Source organism: Aphis gossypii, chromosome 1 (assembly GCF_020184175.1).
Source record: "Aphis gossypii isolate Hap1 chromosome 1, ASM2018417v2, whole genome shotgun sequence".
Taxonomy (NCBI): Eukaryota; Metazoa; Arthropoda; class Insecta; order Hemiptera; family Aphididae; genus Aphis; species Aphis gossypii.
The window spans coordinates 20119167-20134352 of NC_065530.1; the positions used below are offsets into that span (position 1 = coordinate 20119167).

General features: G+C 29.0%; 1 protein-coding gene across 3 annotated transcripts in view; it reads left to right on the forward strand.

Moving 5' to 3' along the window:
* Nucleotides 1-12129, forward strand: part of LOC114126242 (serine-rich adhesin for platelets) — a 238023-nt gene extending 225894 nt beyond the window's left edge. Inside the window, exons 10-22 of one of the 3 annotated variants that reach the window (XM_050198246.1) lie at nt 1308-1461; nt 3324-3564; nt 5135-5339; nt 7367-7828; nt 7899-8212; nt 8292-8512; nt 8781-8969; nt 9042-9145; nt 9212-9376; nt 9442-9585; nt 9727-9801; nt 9896-10029; nt 10114-12129. In XM_050198246.1, coding sequence (XP_050054203.1) covers nt 1308-1461; nt 3324-3564; nt 5135-5339; nt 7367-7828; nt 7899-8212; nt 8292-8512; nt 8781-8969; nt 9042-9145; nt 9212-9376; nt 9442-9585; nt 9727-9801; nt 9896-10029; nt 10114-10273 — 2568 coding nt within the window. In that variant the 3' untranslated portion in view covers nt 10274-12129. The remainder of the gene's footprint in view (nt 1-1307; nt 1462-3323; nt 3565-5134; nt 5340-7366; nt 7829-7898; nt 8213-8291; nt 8513-8780; nt 8970-9041; nt 9146-9211; nt 9377-9441; nt 9586-9726; nt 9802-9895; nt 10030-10113) is intronic. The other 2 variants (XM_050198248.1, XM_050198249.1) reach the window with 2 other exon arrangements.
* The last annotated feature ends 3057 nt before the right edge of the window (nt 12130-15186 follow it).

A 15186-nucleotide genomic window follows, 5' to 3' on the forward strand; every position in this document is an offset into this window, starting at 1 on the left:
ATTAAAAAAATTAATTTAAAAATGTAAAATAAATTCAAAATAATAAAAGCACACGATGTACGATAGGTATAGTACAATGCATTGGCGTATTTAGGATTTTGTCAAAGGGGAATGTACATGAGTAAAAATAATTTTCTCGAAGGAAGAAGGATTATACACTTACTATAACCATCGCCGCTGTTTCTCAAAAATGTTGAGAGTTTATATTATCAGTTAGTACACATATTTGTAAAACTATTTTCTTAAAAACAAAAATTAGTGACTAATTAAAATATATAAAATAAATACACATATTTTTATAAAGAATGTTAGTAGTATAAAGTATTTATGATCTACTGTGTATACATAAGCTAACAATAATGAAACCACTAAGCCAGTTTATTTTTAAATTTAAAAAAAAAGCACAATAAATGTTTATAATTACTCGAAATCTCGAACAATCGAATATTAAACATAACCTTAAGTTAATGACAACCGTCTGAATAGTTCACTAGTTCAAGTATGCAGCTATAGTGAATAATGAGTTATGCTAGAATAATAATTAAATAAATTAATGTAATAATTAAAGATAAAAATAACTTTACTTCAGTATTTAAGTTTGATTGTTATATTTATTCTGTTTTATTATTTGAATTTTTAAAACTTAAATTATAATATTTTCTAAACTAGGGGCAGGAAATTGATGCATTTGCATTTTTTTTCTAGCTTAACCTTTAAATAAAGAGTTCATGAGACAATTAGGAACATATAAATTTATAAATTATAATAAACTATATGCCTTTAAAGTTTAATTGGACTATTTCAAAATTAATCTTCTATTATAATAAGATACTTCTAATTATCATTACTGTAAATTTATATTATATGAAATTATTGTCTGCTGATCAAAAACTATTTTTCACCCTAGAGGTTTCTAATTCTCTCAATAATGTTATTAAGAATAAAAATATATCAAATTAGATTTTGAAAAAATATGCATTGAAAATAACAACCATAAAAGCTGAATCATGTATTTTTTGACGTTCAGTAGTTTTTTTTCGTATTTATTTTTTGGTCTGGCATTATCAAATACATACAGATTTTTCCTCGCCCCTTCCTGAAAGTTTTCAACTCTTTTTTTATTATTATTATGTGTTTCCTCTCTCTTGCTTTATTTTATAATCGACCACAAAAAATCCTAAAGCGTTTTTTTTTTTCGTACTAATCCACAATTGTAAATATAAATCACGGGTGAAGGGATTTGAGTAAACACAACTATCTTAAGCTTAAACCAAAATGATTTTATTAATTTTGAAAACAATTTCTAGGAAACTGATTCAAAAAAATGGGAGAAAAAAGAAGCATCAGGTCCACCCTTACAGACAGCAAGCATGAGTGTCAGAGCTTTAATCGAAGAAAAAATCATACAAAAGAGGACCACAAAACCAAATTGTTCGACTCAAAACGGACTTACATATTCAAGTAAAAAAATATTGAAATACCTATGTATGCTTATAGTGTAATGTATAGTAAAACAATCTTACATCTAAACAATCTTGGTACAATATATAGGTATTAATTTGCTTGTAAATAGATTTTAGCTAAAATCACAATAATTAATTTAACTATTAATTACACTGTGTAATATCACCATACACTGAAAATCATAATCAAATATTTAAATGCTTAATAGTTCAATTTAAATTAATTCGAAAGAAATTTATAAAAATACTCTTAAATTATTTGAGAAAAAAAACTTAAAAGTAAACTTTCAAAACTTTTTCAAATTTAATTAATTGGATTTTAATCAAACATTTTCAACTTGTTTTACAAGTTTTGTTTTTGTCAAACATGACATATATTTTATACAAACATTGGAATTACACATTTCCAATCACATTATTTGTTTTTCACCGTTAATCTAAATTTCAAAACGTTCATTCTTCTATTAACAGTCTCATTCAATTGGCTATACAATAGTGTATTTCTTTCTAATCAAAATACACTAAATAAAACTAATGGACAAGAATAAATAATAACTAAAAAATTTACCTACGAAATAAACATATTATAACAATTTTACACTATAAATATTTTATAATTTTAAAATACATAATAAATCTAAATAACGGAAAAGTTAATGATTTAAGCAAATATATTCGGGAAAATATGTTTTTAATGGATACTTACCGATTTATTGTATTGTTCTATTAAAGTATACACTGTTATAAATTCTTAAAATGCTAAAACAACAGCAAACATTTATTTTAACTGTTAAACAAAAGCACTAACCTTAAATACTTAGCTACTTGATTAATTTTCAATATAAATGTAATTTAAATTTTCAGAAATTCAAAGTAGGTCATTATTACTAGACTATAAAACAAAAATTCCCAGTTTTGTTTTATTCAACTTTTAAAAGAATATATTAATCTATAAAGTATACTTATATTTTAAATTATATGAGCTACTATTTATTGAATATTATTGTGAATTATAAGTTATAAAGATATACCTTGTGCAAAGTAAACGTAATGTTTATTTTATTTTAATTAAGACATAATCATTATCCCCAATAACGGATTTTATGTGAAATTTAAGTTCTATTATGGCCTATGGCACAAAGTTATCTCAAATCTTTTAACTTATATTATTTTTACCTTCCACGCTCATAGAGATACCTACATCAGATAGTCCTCAAAACAACCCTAACTCTCAACCAGCATTTGTTTTAGTTGTCCCAACATTTTTTTTCAAGTATGCAATTAAACAGAAAAAATGTTTAATACTGAATTATCCAGTAATATATAATCAATAAAAAGTTTGGAAAAAATTGAAAATAAATATTTGAATCGTAATTTGCCTCTCGAATTGTAATATTGACTTTAAAGATTAACAGCGATTTCTTAACAAAAAATAAGTAATAAAGAAATAACACAAACAAGAATGTAATAATTAGATTATTTGAATCGATCTTAAGATTGTCATGTATCAAATTGTTTTCTCTTATTCTTATTGTTATTACAAACAATAATATTAAGTATAATGATGTTTGAATCGCACGTGAAAATCACGAGCGCACTATTAATCGTTAATTATTATGCTACTATCAATTTTATAAACTATATTTGATCTAACGGTGTATAAAATATATCGGTGTACAACGGACGGTCATAGATAGCTGGATAATAAATTTGGTATTGTAAGGTGGTGTAGAGATAACAAACAAGTACGCATAGACTTTTAGATAATATTCCCGAGATGTCTATGTTCGCGACGATACGACGATATTTCAGCGTCTATGCGGTTAAGTCGTTTTAACCACCGATGTTTTGGGTTTTCAGGCTTGAGCCGCGAGAAGGAAACGGTGGTGCAGCAAGTGGTGAGCAGGAGCACGGCGGTGCACGCAGTGATGACCACCAGTGGTACGTCATTCGCGGTTCCGGCGGTTCCAAACACCGCCTCCGTAGTGGACACGACGGTGGGCTTGGCTGACTCTACGGCCGTAGTGTACACGGACGTTATACTCAAAAAGACCGGAGTAAAAAGGGCATGTTCGGATCCGGGATACCAGTTCAATCACAGGTGAGTTGGCGCGTACAAATCTTTGTGTCGAGTGAATCGACCTCGGCGACGAATCCGGGGAAAACAATACGCGCGTCGATGTGCTTCTCCTCGGAACCATTGAAACAGTGACACTCGGACAGAGCGAGACAAGAAAGATAGACAGGCAGACAGACAGATAAAGAGAGAGAGAGAGAAACGAGAATAAAATCTCATAAACTCTGTGGGCTTTTGGAATTTGTGTCTGGATGTTTTCTTAAATTGAATACGACGGCGTTTGTCCACGTCTAAGCGTCCCAATCAAATTGGCCATGTCGGTTTAAAATACGGCGTATCGGGATTTCTCGTATCCCTCCGATTCGGAAGCCTTTGACTTAACTGTTTAAACCGCCGATGCATGTATCCTTTCATGCATAATTGACAAGGCCTTGTCTGACAAACCAATAAAAACGTTAATCTTTTCAATTCCAAACTTTTATTTTCTAAACCACTATATATGAGGAAACCCTACCTACCTTGAATGTTTATAACAAATAACTAAGCATTTCAGACTAATTTTTTAAAAATTAAAAATGTGTAATTTTAAAATAAAATATATTATATTATGTGGTTGAATGTGAAATATAATATATAATTTTATAATGTACCACTGTGTTAATAACTTGAACAATATACATACAGTCAAATATTAAATTATCATTAGTTCATTATCATTAATCAATAGTGTCAACCAACAAACTTTACTCAAATACATCATGCATAAGTGCATATTTTTATTTGATACTTCCATAAAGTGTCACCTACACTTCCCCGGTCTTACTTTTGAGACCTCATGAAATGCCTACGCGTCACATTGTGCTAACGTCAAAAGTAATAAAATAGTAGTTTTTAAATTTATCATCATAAATTTTACTTCATCGGAACAAAGTTTACACCAATAATATTTGAAATAAAAATATACTATATAAAGTACAAGTTATACAATTGATTCCGGGCAAAAATTTTGTTGAATAAAGTGCAATTTTCTCTGAAGGTAAACGGTCTTACTACTACTGAAAATTAAATTGTTCTCACTATTATCTATTCATATACTATTCTAATAAATTTTTTACTATTGTTGGCTAATTTCGCGATGTTCATGAAAACGTGAAAACTGTTGAACATTTTGAAAATCTACTTCCTGTGTATTTCTTTTATTATAATTATCAACGGAGTAATGTTATATAAATTACATCGTTGTAAAACCAACAATTCGGCTCCGAATCTAAACAACAACTTTATTTAAGCCAACTTATAATTCAGTATATCCCTGTGCCTGTAGTACAACTGTCAGGAACGTCACTATTATAATATTCAATTAGAAGTTAAAAACTTATCGTCAAGTAGGCCTACCTGTGATTAGATTTCTTGAACCGTCTAATCACGCGCTTTCCAAACACAAAATAGATATCATCAGAAATGCGCAACAACCAAGCTGCCTCGTGCACAAGATTTGATTTCATATCTTTCGGGTCGCGTACTAATGTGTGTGTGCGTGTCGATTCAACGATCGGTCTATTAATCTCTGACCCGTAATGGGATTTCGTTGCAGCAGCACCAGCCCACAAATAGATATTAATTACTCCAGTTCGCCATACACACTGAATCACGGAAACAGTGGCGGCGGAGGTGAAAAGGAAACCGATAACCGGGGCTATTATTCGCCGGGACTCAACGACGATATATTTCCTAACGTACAAGCCGAAACTATGCTCTTACAGGCCGTCGACTCTGTGCAGCTGGCCAACACGATACAGGTAAAACGGATCCACCACATGCAGTTGTATAGTATTATAATAATAATCCATATTTGTAGTAGTACCTATAAATAATATAAGTAATAGTAGAACTATAAACAATAATAAGAGTATAACATTAAGTAGCAGTAATATCGTATTCATTCGCGGTAGCCACCGTTTTCCGAACAAGTAAATCGATACCTATAAGGAAATTACCGTGGCACCGAGAACAGGAATTTAAAAAATATATTATATTATACATATTTTTTGACCTATTGATTTATTGATATAGTTTTAATCGATCATTAATATAACTAAACAAATAATCAGCCATGTCTTGCATACAAAAACGTGTGTTCCTAAAACCAACCGTATCATACCCTTCCGGGATCTGGGTCTACTGTTAACAAAAAAACAATCGCAGTTAATGACCAAAGTAAAATTACCGAAGCTTAGTTAATAAAATAAATGAACAATTTATATACACTTTTATTCCATGAAATATGTATTCTTCACTAGATCTTACCATTATCACTCCATGGCTATCTAAAACCATTACAACGACTGTAGTTGTGTAAGTACACATTTTCATCTAATTCATAAAAAAATCCTCTTTTTAAATTTTTTTTTTTATGTGTTCTACTGTTTACAGTTAAACAAGAACCTTATACATTTTTAAGCTCATAGATTAAAATGGAAGGGGCCAATCGCTGTCGATTAATCAAAAAACTCCGGAAACGCCGTCTGCATTAATCATCAGAACACCGACGAGCTTTTATCAGTACACAAAACCCCTTCTAAAATTTGCTTTCCTAAATATTAGATCCGTTGGAGTGGGAATTTCGGTAACATTATTGTTATTCAACCGACGGCGTTAATCGATCTTTGGTCCTCGCTTCAAAACACACAGACAATAAACAAAAAAATTGATCAGACTTTACAAAAATGTAAATTAATAAAAAACCTATCTATTAACAGATCATATTATTCTTAAGCTCGAATGAATATTGAATGTATTTTTTCCATTTTCAAGTTAAGATATTATCATTCTTTAGAATATTTAAAATTAATTTTTTTTTTATGCCATCTGCATAACAGGTACGTGATGGTATACTATAATAAACGATTAAAAATAGTAATAATTATAGTCTATATTTGTACATTTGATCACAATACATTGAAAAGCTACGGTTATAGTGGTTAATATCAATATTAATAATTATTATATAGATAGGCATTAGGCATCCATAACTTATTCAAACATACAAATGTAATCATAATTCTAGTTATTCAATACTAATTAATATTTAAATATATACATACAAATTATTCGAAATCAAATGAACCTATACTATAGTAAACATTTGCATTATCTCCAAACAAACAATTTCGCAAAAATAATCCTTTGAAGTTTGGACCAATTCAGTAGGTCGATAAAGTTTTAGTACAACGACGGTTTCCCCTTTCGTCTGCGCTCGTTAGTAATAAATAAACGAGATTTCTTCCGCTCTTGAACCGTGTGTACTCTGGTACGTAAATTGTAAAACTTTATATGACTATATACACAGATAAGTATAAAACGAACTTTGTGTTTGATGGTCGATTCTATTGGGCCAAAGGCTATAGTAAACTACTGGGTTGCAATTGCAAATATAAATTTATTCAGTGCATTAAATACACACGGCCACGCAGAGAATCCATTTCGATTTTTATCCTTTACCTATACATAAATTTATTTTTGTTTATTATTTGTTTTTGATTCAATTTACTAAACGTATGGATGTGAAATCGTCAATAGCTCACTTGAAAATAAATGCCTATGATCAATGATGACGTGAATAAATATGCAAAATACTGATATGATTGAAACAAACATATTCCTGACTATATAAAAAAAAATAGTTTACCAAATGCCTTTAAAATCTAATACATATTTTTAATCCTATTATAGATTATGTTTTATAACAAAATATAAATGTTTATAAATGAAACTATCATTAATTTAAAACTAATTTTGAATTTTTTTTTATTTTTATTATTATTAGGCGACCGACATGCAAGACATGTCATGTTTAGATGATTACGATGGCATGACTGATCTACAAAACAATGAAGATTTCCAAGCCGTATTAAACTCTCCACTATCAGCCAGCTTAGCTGATCTAGCTTACAGTTCAGGACAAACCATGTTTACAGATTTAGGTAGATCACCTCTTCCATCCCCAAGTTTTACCTACCCTACTCCACCGGCTAGTCAAGAAGGTCAATCTCCTTCGCTAAATTTTCATTCAGTTATGTCAAACGGTCACCTTGGTGACTTTTTTTATTCATCTGACATGTCAAGTTCAGAAGCTGTCGAAGCGGCTTTAAGTGAGGTGTTGCCAAATTTCGAATCTTCTACTGATTCGCCATTATCAGCCAATACACCCGTTTCATCGCCGATGTCAATACATAATTCATCAGCTGCTCCGTCACCATTACCTAATCATCATCAACATACACTACAGGTTTATATTTTAATTTTAACATAATATTTTTAAATATTACATATTTTTAATAATATTAAACACAACTCAGGTAATGATGCCAAATTCAGAAGACCCGTTATTATCCAGCAATCCTAAAGAATTTAGGAAGAAATTTGATTACCAAACATGTCGCTTGTATGGGGTCAATGGAACCATGGCCCAAGTTATTGACGGTAGTCAATTTTTAATCGACAAAAATGGAGATTTAAAATTAGTTCAAGCCAGTTACCAAAATCCTGGAACCATGTTCGTACAAACAGAAGCTCAGTTGATCGAAAAACATATACCAGTTATCAAACAACAAAAACCGAACAATAATCAAAACTTTGAAGATATAGATGACATTTTCCTAAACCCATCAAGGTAAAAATTTACTCTTTTATTTATGTGAACATTTACACAAAACATTATATTATAAACACTTATCACTATTTATTTTTAGTATTCCGCCGAGTATTACAAATCGGTTTAACAGAAAACGCTGTTATGGAGAAACTATATCGTATAAACCGTTCCGATCCAGATTACGTAGTCATAGACTTGGTATGTTAAATGAACCAACATTGCAATTCACTCCAAAACCTATGTTGAGTCCTTCTAGAAACGGAAGAGGTCTTTATTGGCAAGCAGTGACTTCGTGGCCAAGCTCTTCAACTGTCAAAGGTAATTTTTTTTAGTTTATTTCTAAATTATTTGGTAAAGCTCCTGTGGATCAAAACTGTAGACACTCAGAATATTTATTTACGTTTTATTAAGTTTTATAATTATTAATATATTATTAATAATAATATTACTTATAGTTATATTGAGCTAATAAATAATTTCAAGGAAATTTATTTGTTTTTTATTTTCTCTAAACTAGAGTTGTAGTATTTATAACACAAAAAAATTTAATGAAAATTTTGAATATTAATATGTTTTTATATTGCAGAAGTTATTGTTGAAGATTGTGTAGGACTAGATTCGCCACCAGAGTGCGATGTACTACCACACATTAATCTTGGTCCAAATTTTCAAGCTTTAATACCACCAGTAAGCAAAATCAGACCAATTCGAGAACCATCAAATGATTATTTACTATGGGACCCTTGTATTACAAATTCAGTTTCTGATCGAGAAGGTAAATTTAATATGATAAACAGTTAATTTTATTTGTATAAGAATGTTTTCTATAAATCTTAAAACATTCTAGTTGAAATGTACATGGACTTTGCATGCTGCGCTGCAGTACCAGGTGGTGGAAGAAACAAAGAATATGCTTTACATTTACTACATCTTTGCAAAGGAAATGTTCAGGTATGCTTAAGTATTTTTTTTTTTTTTTTTTGATAAATATTTATTAACAAATGGTTTGATTATCAGGAAGCAATGTTAAAATTGATGCAACCAACTCCGTATCTTCCACAAGGACATCCTTTGATGAAATTTGAATACACGGAATCTGATCACTGGACCCCAAATGAAGTATCCATATTTCAAAAAGCTGTATTCAAATATGACAAAGATTTTGCATATATATCGAAAGAGGTATATTTACCTAACCCAACCATTTTTAATTAAAGACTTAATAACTCATGAGTTTTTATTTATAGTTGGGAACAAAAACTATGAAACAGTGCATACAGTTTTATTATTTGTGGAAAAAAGTTTGTCCAGAAGATTATAAACAGTTTCAATTCCAAAGACGAAAGTCGAGAAGTGACGATACAATAATCAATCCGAAATTAGACATTCCTGTAAGTACTTTATGTGTGTCCATGTTTAATAATATCCCTATTGGAATCTTTTTATTCCTCTCTTAATAAAAAAAAAACACTCACGTTCTTGTGTTAAATTTTTTCGTTTTTTTTTTTTTTTATTTATTTTTCCCTCTCTAGGCTAACGACCTTATGGTCACCACCAGTTCGGAGGACCAACAAACTTTCGTTTGCGAATTCTCAGACTGTTTGTCGGTGAGTTGGATCCTTTCTTCCTCCTCATTCGTGTTCCTGTACAATTTTAACGTGCAATAAATAATAAAAACCAATTTATTGTTTTCATTTTCAGACATTCAGCAACAAAATAGGATTAGCAGCTCATATGAGGCTACACACTAATGGAACTCCAGATCGAAGGCAAACCTTGACACCAACACACATTGATCCGAATTACGAAGAATTCCCTTGCAAGATCTGTGGAAAGTATGTTGTTTCAACTACTATTCTTTCCATTTGGTATATCAATTACCCACGGATAAATAACAATAAATTATGTTTTCATTTTAGGATATTTACCAAAGTAAAGAGCCGAAGTGCTCATATGAAATCGCATAGACCTCCTGACGCAGAACCAAAGAAACCAAAATTGGACCAGACTGTCGATTACGGTCAAATGATGCAACTCAAGACTGTTGCAACGCCAATTCAATTACATAGACAATGCTAAGTGAACGCAAAACCACATTCAAAATGAAGCTCAATTTTGAACAGAGCTCGTACAATCAATCAAACCCCTATTTTCGGGGATTTTACTCTAATAAAATGTCCAAGCAATATACATAAATATGATATTAATAATAATATATACATAAATACGTATGTGCATAACACTAAAAATTTTACTGTGCAAAAGTTCTTCCTCGATGAATTTTATAGCATTTAAATAAGCAATAATCATCATTTCTTGGACAATAATAAATTCAAACAATATAAATTGTGCCAATCAAATTCACGCTAGAATCAAAATGCTCAGTACGAAACTTTACAACTTTCTTTAGTTTCTAAGCTTTTGAAAACTAAAACCAAAGTTCGTCAATTAACACATAATGTGGTCAAAATAATTTCAAATGTATGTGTATGTGTGCGTGTGTGAGAATGTTCTTATGTATATAAAATATTATAGTGTACATTTCTAACCAGTAAAATATATACGTAATACAATTTTAAAACACTCATTTGAGACACGAATTTGGTACTTGAAAAAAAAATTAAGTTATAAACTCATCATGTTATTAATACATAATAATTATAGTGCCAAATAAAAATATTTTCCCCTTTGTATTTTTATATCCTGTTAATATAATTTTGTGAATATTAAAAAAAAAATACAAAGAAAAACATTATCAAGTCGATGCTCAAATTCTTTGACTTACATTTTGTAAACTAATATTTAGTTCCAGTCTTCCCTTCCAAAATAAAAATTCGAAATTCAAATGGTAGTGAATAGCTATATTATTGCTGTTATTTATCTTAAGTGAATGTAAATGAATATACATAAATATTTAATATTTATTACTTTATTATTAAATCAATGATTTAAAATTATATTTATGATAAGATTGGTTCACAAAAGTGTTAATACAGGCACTAATCTTCATGCATGTTTTTGAAGCGTAGATAAATATATACATGTATAATGCATGTATATGTATATATATATATAATACGCGTCGCTTTTATGTTATATATAATTCGTATAAAAATGTATATTTGAGATGTTAGTGATTAGGTAGTGGTATAGTATAAAAAGGTTTACTCTGCGCCTTTTTATTGCGCTACTTGAGGGTTTTTTTTAATGTTATTTGTTGCCAGTATTGATTTTTGTTATGTTTATTTACATTGAAGGGAGCAATTTTACATCACTCCTTCTATCCCTCCCCAAAATGCCCTTTTTTTTCATCCGGTCCCAAGCGTTGCCGGTACATTCCATCCTTTCCCCCACGTTCGAATTTTCCGGCTAAACATTGTGCGCCCACCAAAGGGTAATGATAATAATTAAAGGAAATAACGCTAAAAGAAATTGTTATAGTTATTTTAGATAAGAGTTATACGAGATTTAAAATTAAAATTATATTTAATGAATATAATTATCTTAAATTATTTAATAGAAAAAAAATATTTAAAATATTTTAGTACATTCTTAATATATTATTATGGTAAATTTTTAGTATAGGTCTAAGTTATTATGTGTTTAGAATGTTCGTTGTTGTTTTGGGCTCGAAAGTTAAAGGAAAAAGTTATTGTAATTTTTTTTTTTTTTTGTTTTTAGTTAATTTACTGGCTAACTAATTGTACATCAGTACATCTATGCAATAAGTATGTGTAACTAAATATGTTTGTAAAAAAATAGTTATTTTTCGTTTCATTTAAACTATTTCTATTAAATCTATTATTTTATCGGTATTTTATGGAATCATTGTATACAATCAACAGTGTATAATTTATTGTACTATTTATTTAATCTAATTGTTGTGGTCTTTCAAAGAGGAAACGAATAAATAAATATTAATTAATGGTTATTAACAGTTGTTTTATGTATTTATTATTACTTAAGTAGTTCCTATTTCTTTCCTGGCGTTCCTGACCAAAATTTTTATAATTAGATATATGGTATGTCTAGAGAAAAAATAAAATTTAAACATACAGTTTGTGTTCAAAATAGGTATGTATGAAAGCAGATTATTATAAGAAGTATGCAGTCTTTTTTTTAATTTCTAAGTTTACGGTTTGTATATAAAAACGTTCAAAATGTTACATAATATTCAATTTTATTCATTTTTATAAAAATGTATTTATTACGAATACAAAAACACAAGGATGAGCGTATCATTGAAACTTTTATTATAAAATGATTGAAACTCTCAAATAGATTCACATGGTTTGATTTAAGCAGCAATTCGCATATAACTAATGGAAAGGTTGCAGTTTTTAGACAATAGTATAATCATCAATTAAACAATCAGAAAATGTTGTCACTTTTAATAATCTTAAACTAAGTTTCAATTTAAATGAAAACAACAATTGTATATAATATATATATATTAAATTTATATGCTTGGCCAAACGAATTTGCATTTAGATAATATTATGAATAACTATTTCAAAATCTATGTCAAATAACAATCTTTTATGCATTTAGTATCCAGATTATAATATATTATTTAGGCATCCAGTAGTGAATTGTTTTGATGTGTAGTTGTGGGGAGGTATACGGGTTTATACTGCGCATACACACTTTTCTATTGTTTGTTTTTTAGCGTAAACTCTCAAAATGTACGATTATGCGAGGGTAAACGATCGCATGGCCTCGTATACCTGCTAAAATTTTTTAACAAAATATTTTCTTGTTTTCGTAATTTTCAATTCTCAAGTGGTACCTATTAATAAATGTCAAGTGGTGATTATCAATAATATTTTAAAAACCAATGAACTTTTATCCACCTTTTATACCATTTATTTACAGGTACCTATATTAAATTTTTAGTAATCTCTCTGAATTTATGTTTTCAAATAAGTAATTTTCTTTCCTTGGATTTTCATTGTTTTTGTTTAGAAAAGTACTACAATAAATATTAAAGACTGAAAAAAAACAATATTATTTTGTATGAAAAGAAAGCAATTTTCCGGCTTAATGATTGAGCTTTTATCATTATCATCTACGTAGTGAAAGAGCAATACATCACTACTCATATAGTACGAGTACATCGTGTGATACACTGAATCACAATATTATCGATAATTGCCAGTATGTTGATAATGTATTTCATACGCATTTACTCATACAACTTGATTTTTAAAGTTTTGATTATAGTTAAACTTTGTAACATTCTATAATAAGCTCTACTTTTTTAAGTTAAATTTATTCTTCGAATAGATTTAATGTACACCTAAATTTACCAAGGAACTTTTTTTGCACACTATAGTTACTAAATAAAATATGCAATATTGCTGATTTTATACCCATTTTATGACATCAATAGTCTTTTATCTACTATAGACTGCAGTACTGTTACGTCATCGTCAGTGGCGGCGGAAACGAACGTATTACTGCCTGCAGCGTATAATAATTCATAATATAATAATATTCAAAATTAATTTATTCTATCTAAAAAAAATAAATGCAAACACTAAAAACAACCGTTATACCCATTATTTAACTGGATGACGTGAAAGAAAAAATGTAATGAAAATCGTTTAAACCAAAATCAGAGTGCATTTAAATGAAATTATAAACGCGCTTTATCACATAATATAGTTAACGTTTTTTATTTGGGTAATTTAACATGGAAATGACTTGAGGACATTTTAGTTTTTGTTGTGGTAATTTGGTAGTAGCAAAATATCTTTACCGGGGTGCCGTTTGCTTAATGAAATATTTGATTTGTTTACTGGTAAAAATGAAAATTTTAAGGTTTTAAATTTTTTTGCTGTAACCCGGCATTGACGGGTTATTAATTCAGCTAGTAGATTATAAAATGACAAACCGAGATAAATTATAATTTTAATATGATCAAAAATAAGCCTTTTATTAATGTTGTTATTATTATTATTATATTATTATTGTTAATTATTTTGTTCGTTGCCAAGCTAACTAATAAACTAGTCAATGATATTTTCATCAAATTTGTTGTGGGTATACTTATTATCAGAATTACCACTTTATATTAATTTATCATATTAATATCTAATTTATAAGTTTCAGTTGTGTTATACCAATCTGGTATACCGTATACTGCATAGGTATACTCTTAATGAATACCTATGCGAAAATAGTTATTGTTTTTGTAGTGAGAGATTTATGTCTTTATTTTTTAATTTCATACTGGCGAAAACTGTGCATCGTGATACCATTTGTTGTTTGTCGTGACTTATGGATAATATAGTTGACGATAATAAATCAATAAAGTATTAAACAAAAACATTAATTTACAATAAAACATAAATTCTAATTAGCAATTTTCTATTCTGAAATAAAAATATCCTCTGCTACATTTATTTCATAACATTTGTTCTAAATGAATGTACAAATTATTAATTAATAAATTAAATAATACAATAAAAATAACAATTTCAGTATAATATATGATTATAGAAAAAAATTTAATGTCGGGCGTTTAATTTTTTTTATTCAAATTAAACATTTAAATTAAGTCGGTAAAAAAAGTATAAGAATCGTTTTTTAGTATAATCGATTTCTGGAAGTTTCGAACAAAAATATTATAAAAACGACTTGCACTGTTATATTATTATTATTAAAAGGGTATAAAATGTTTGTATTGCAAAGTCAATGATATCGTTTAAGAACGACAAAAAACAGCAAAAATATGTAATGGTAATACGTATTATTATACTTTTATACTAAGACAAAAAAAACCAGCAGTTCAGCAAATCGTGGTGCCACGTCTAAAGGGTATGATTTCGTGACAAATTTCCAAACGGAACACAATGAGTAATAATAATATCGCCTCCTCGCGGGCCGGCTCGAAAGTCGAAACAGTAAATGAACAACGTACTGAACGCGTTTGTCGCAGACGATCGGTAATCGCACGAGACATATCGGGACGGTTTGGATTGATTCGA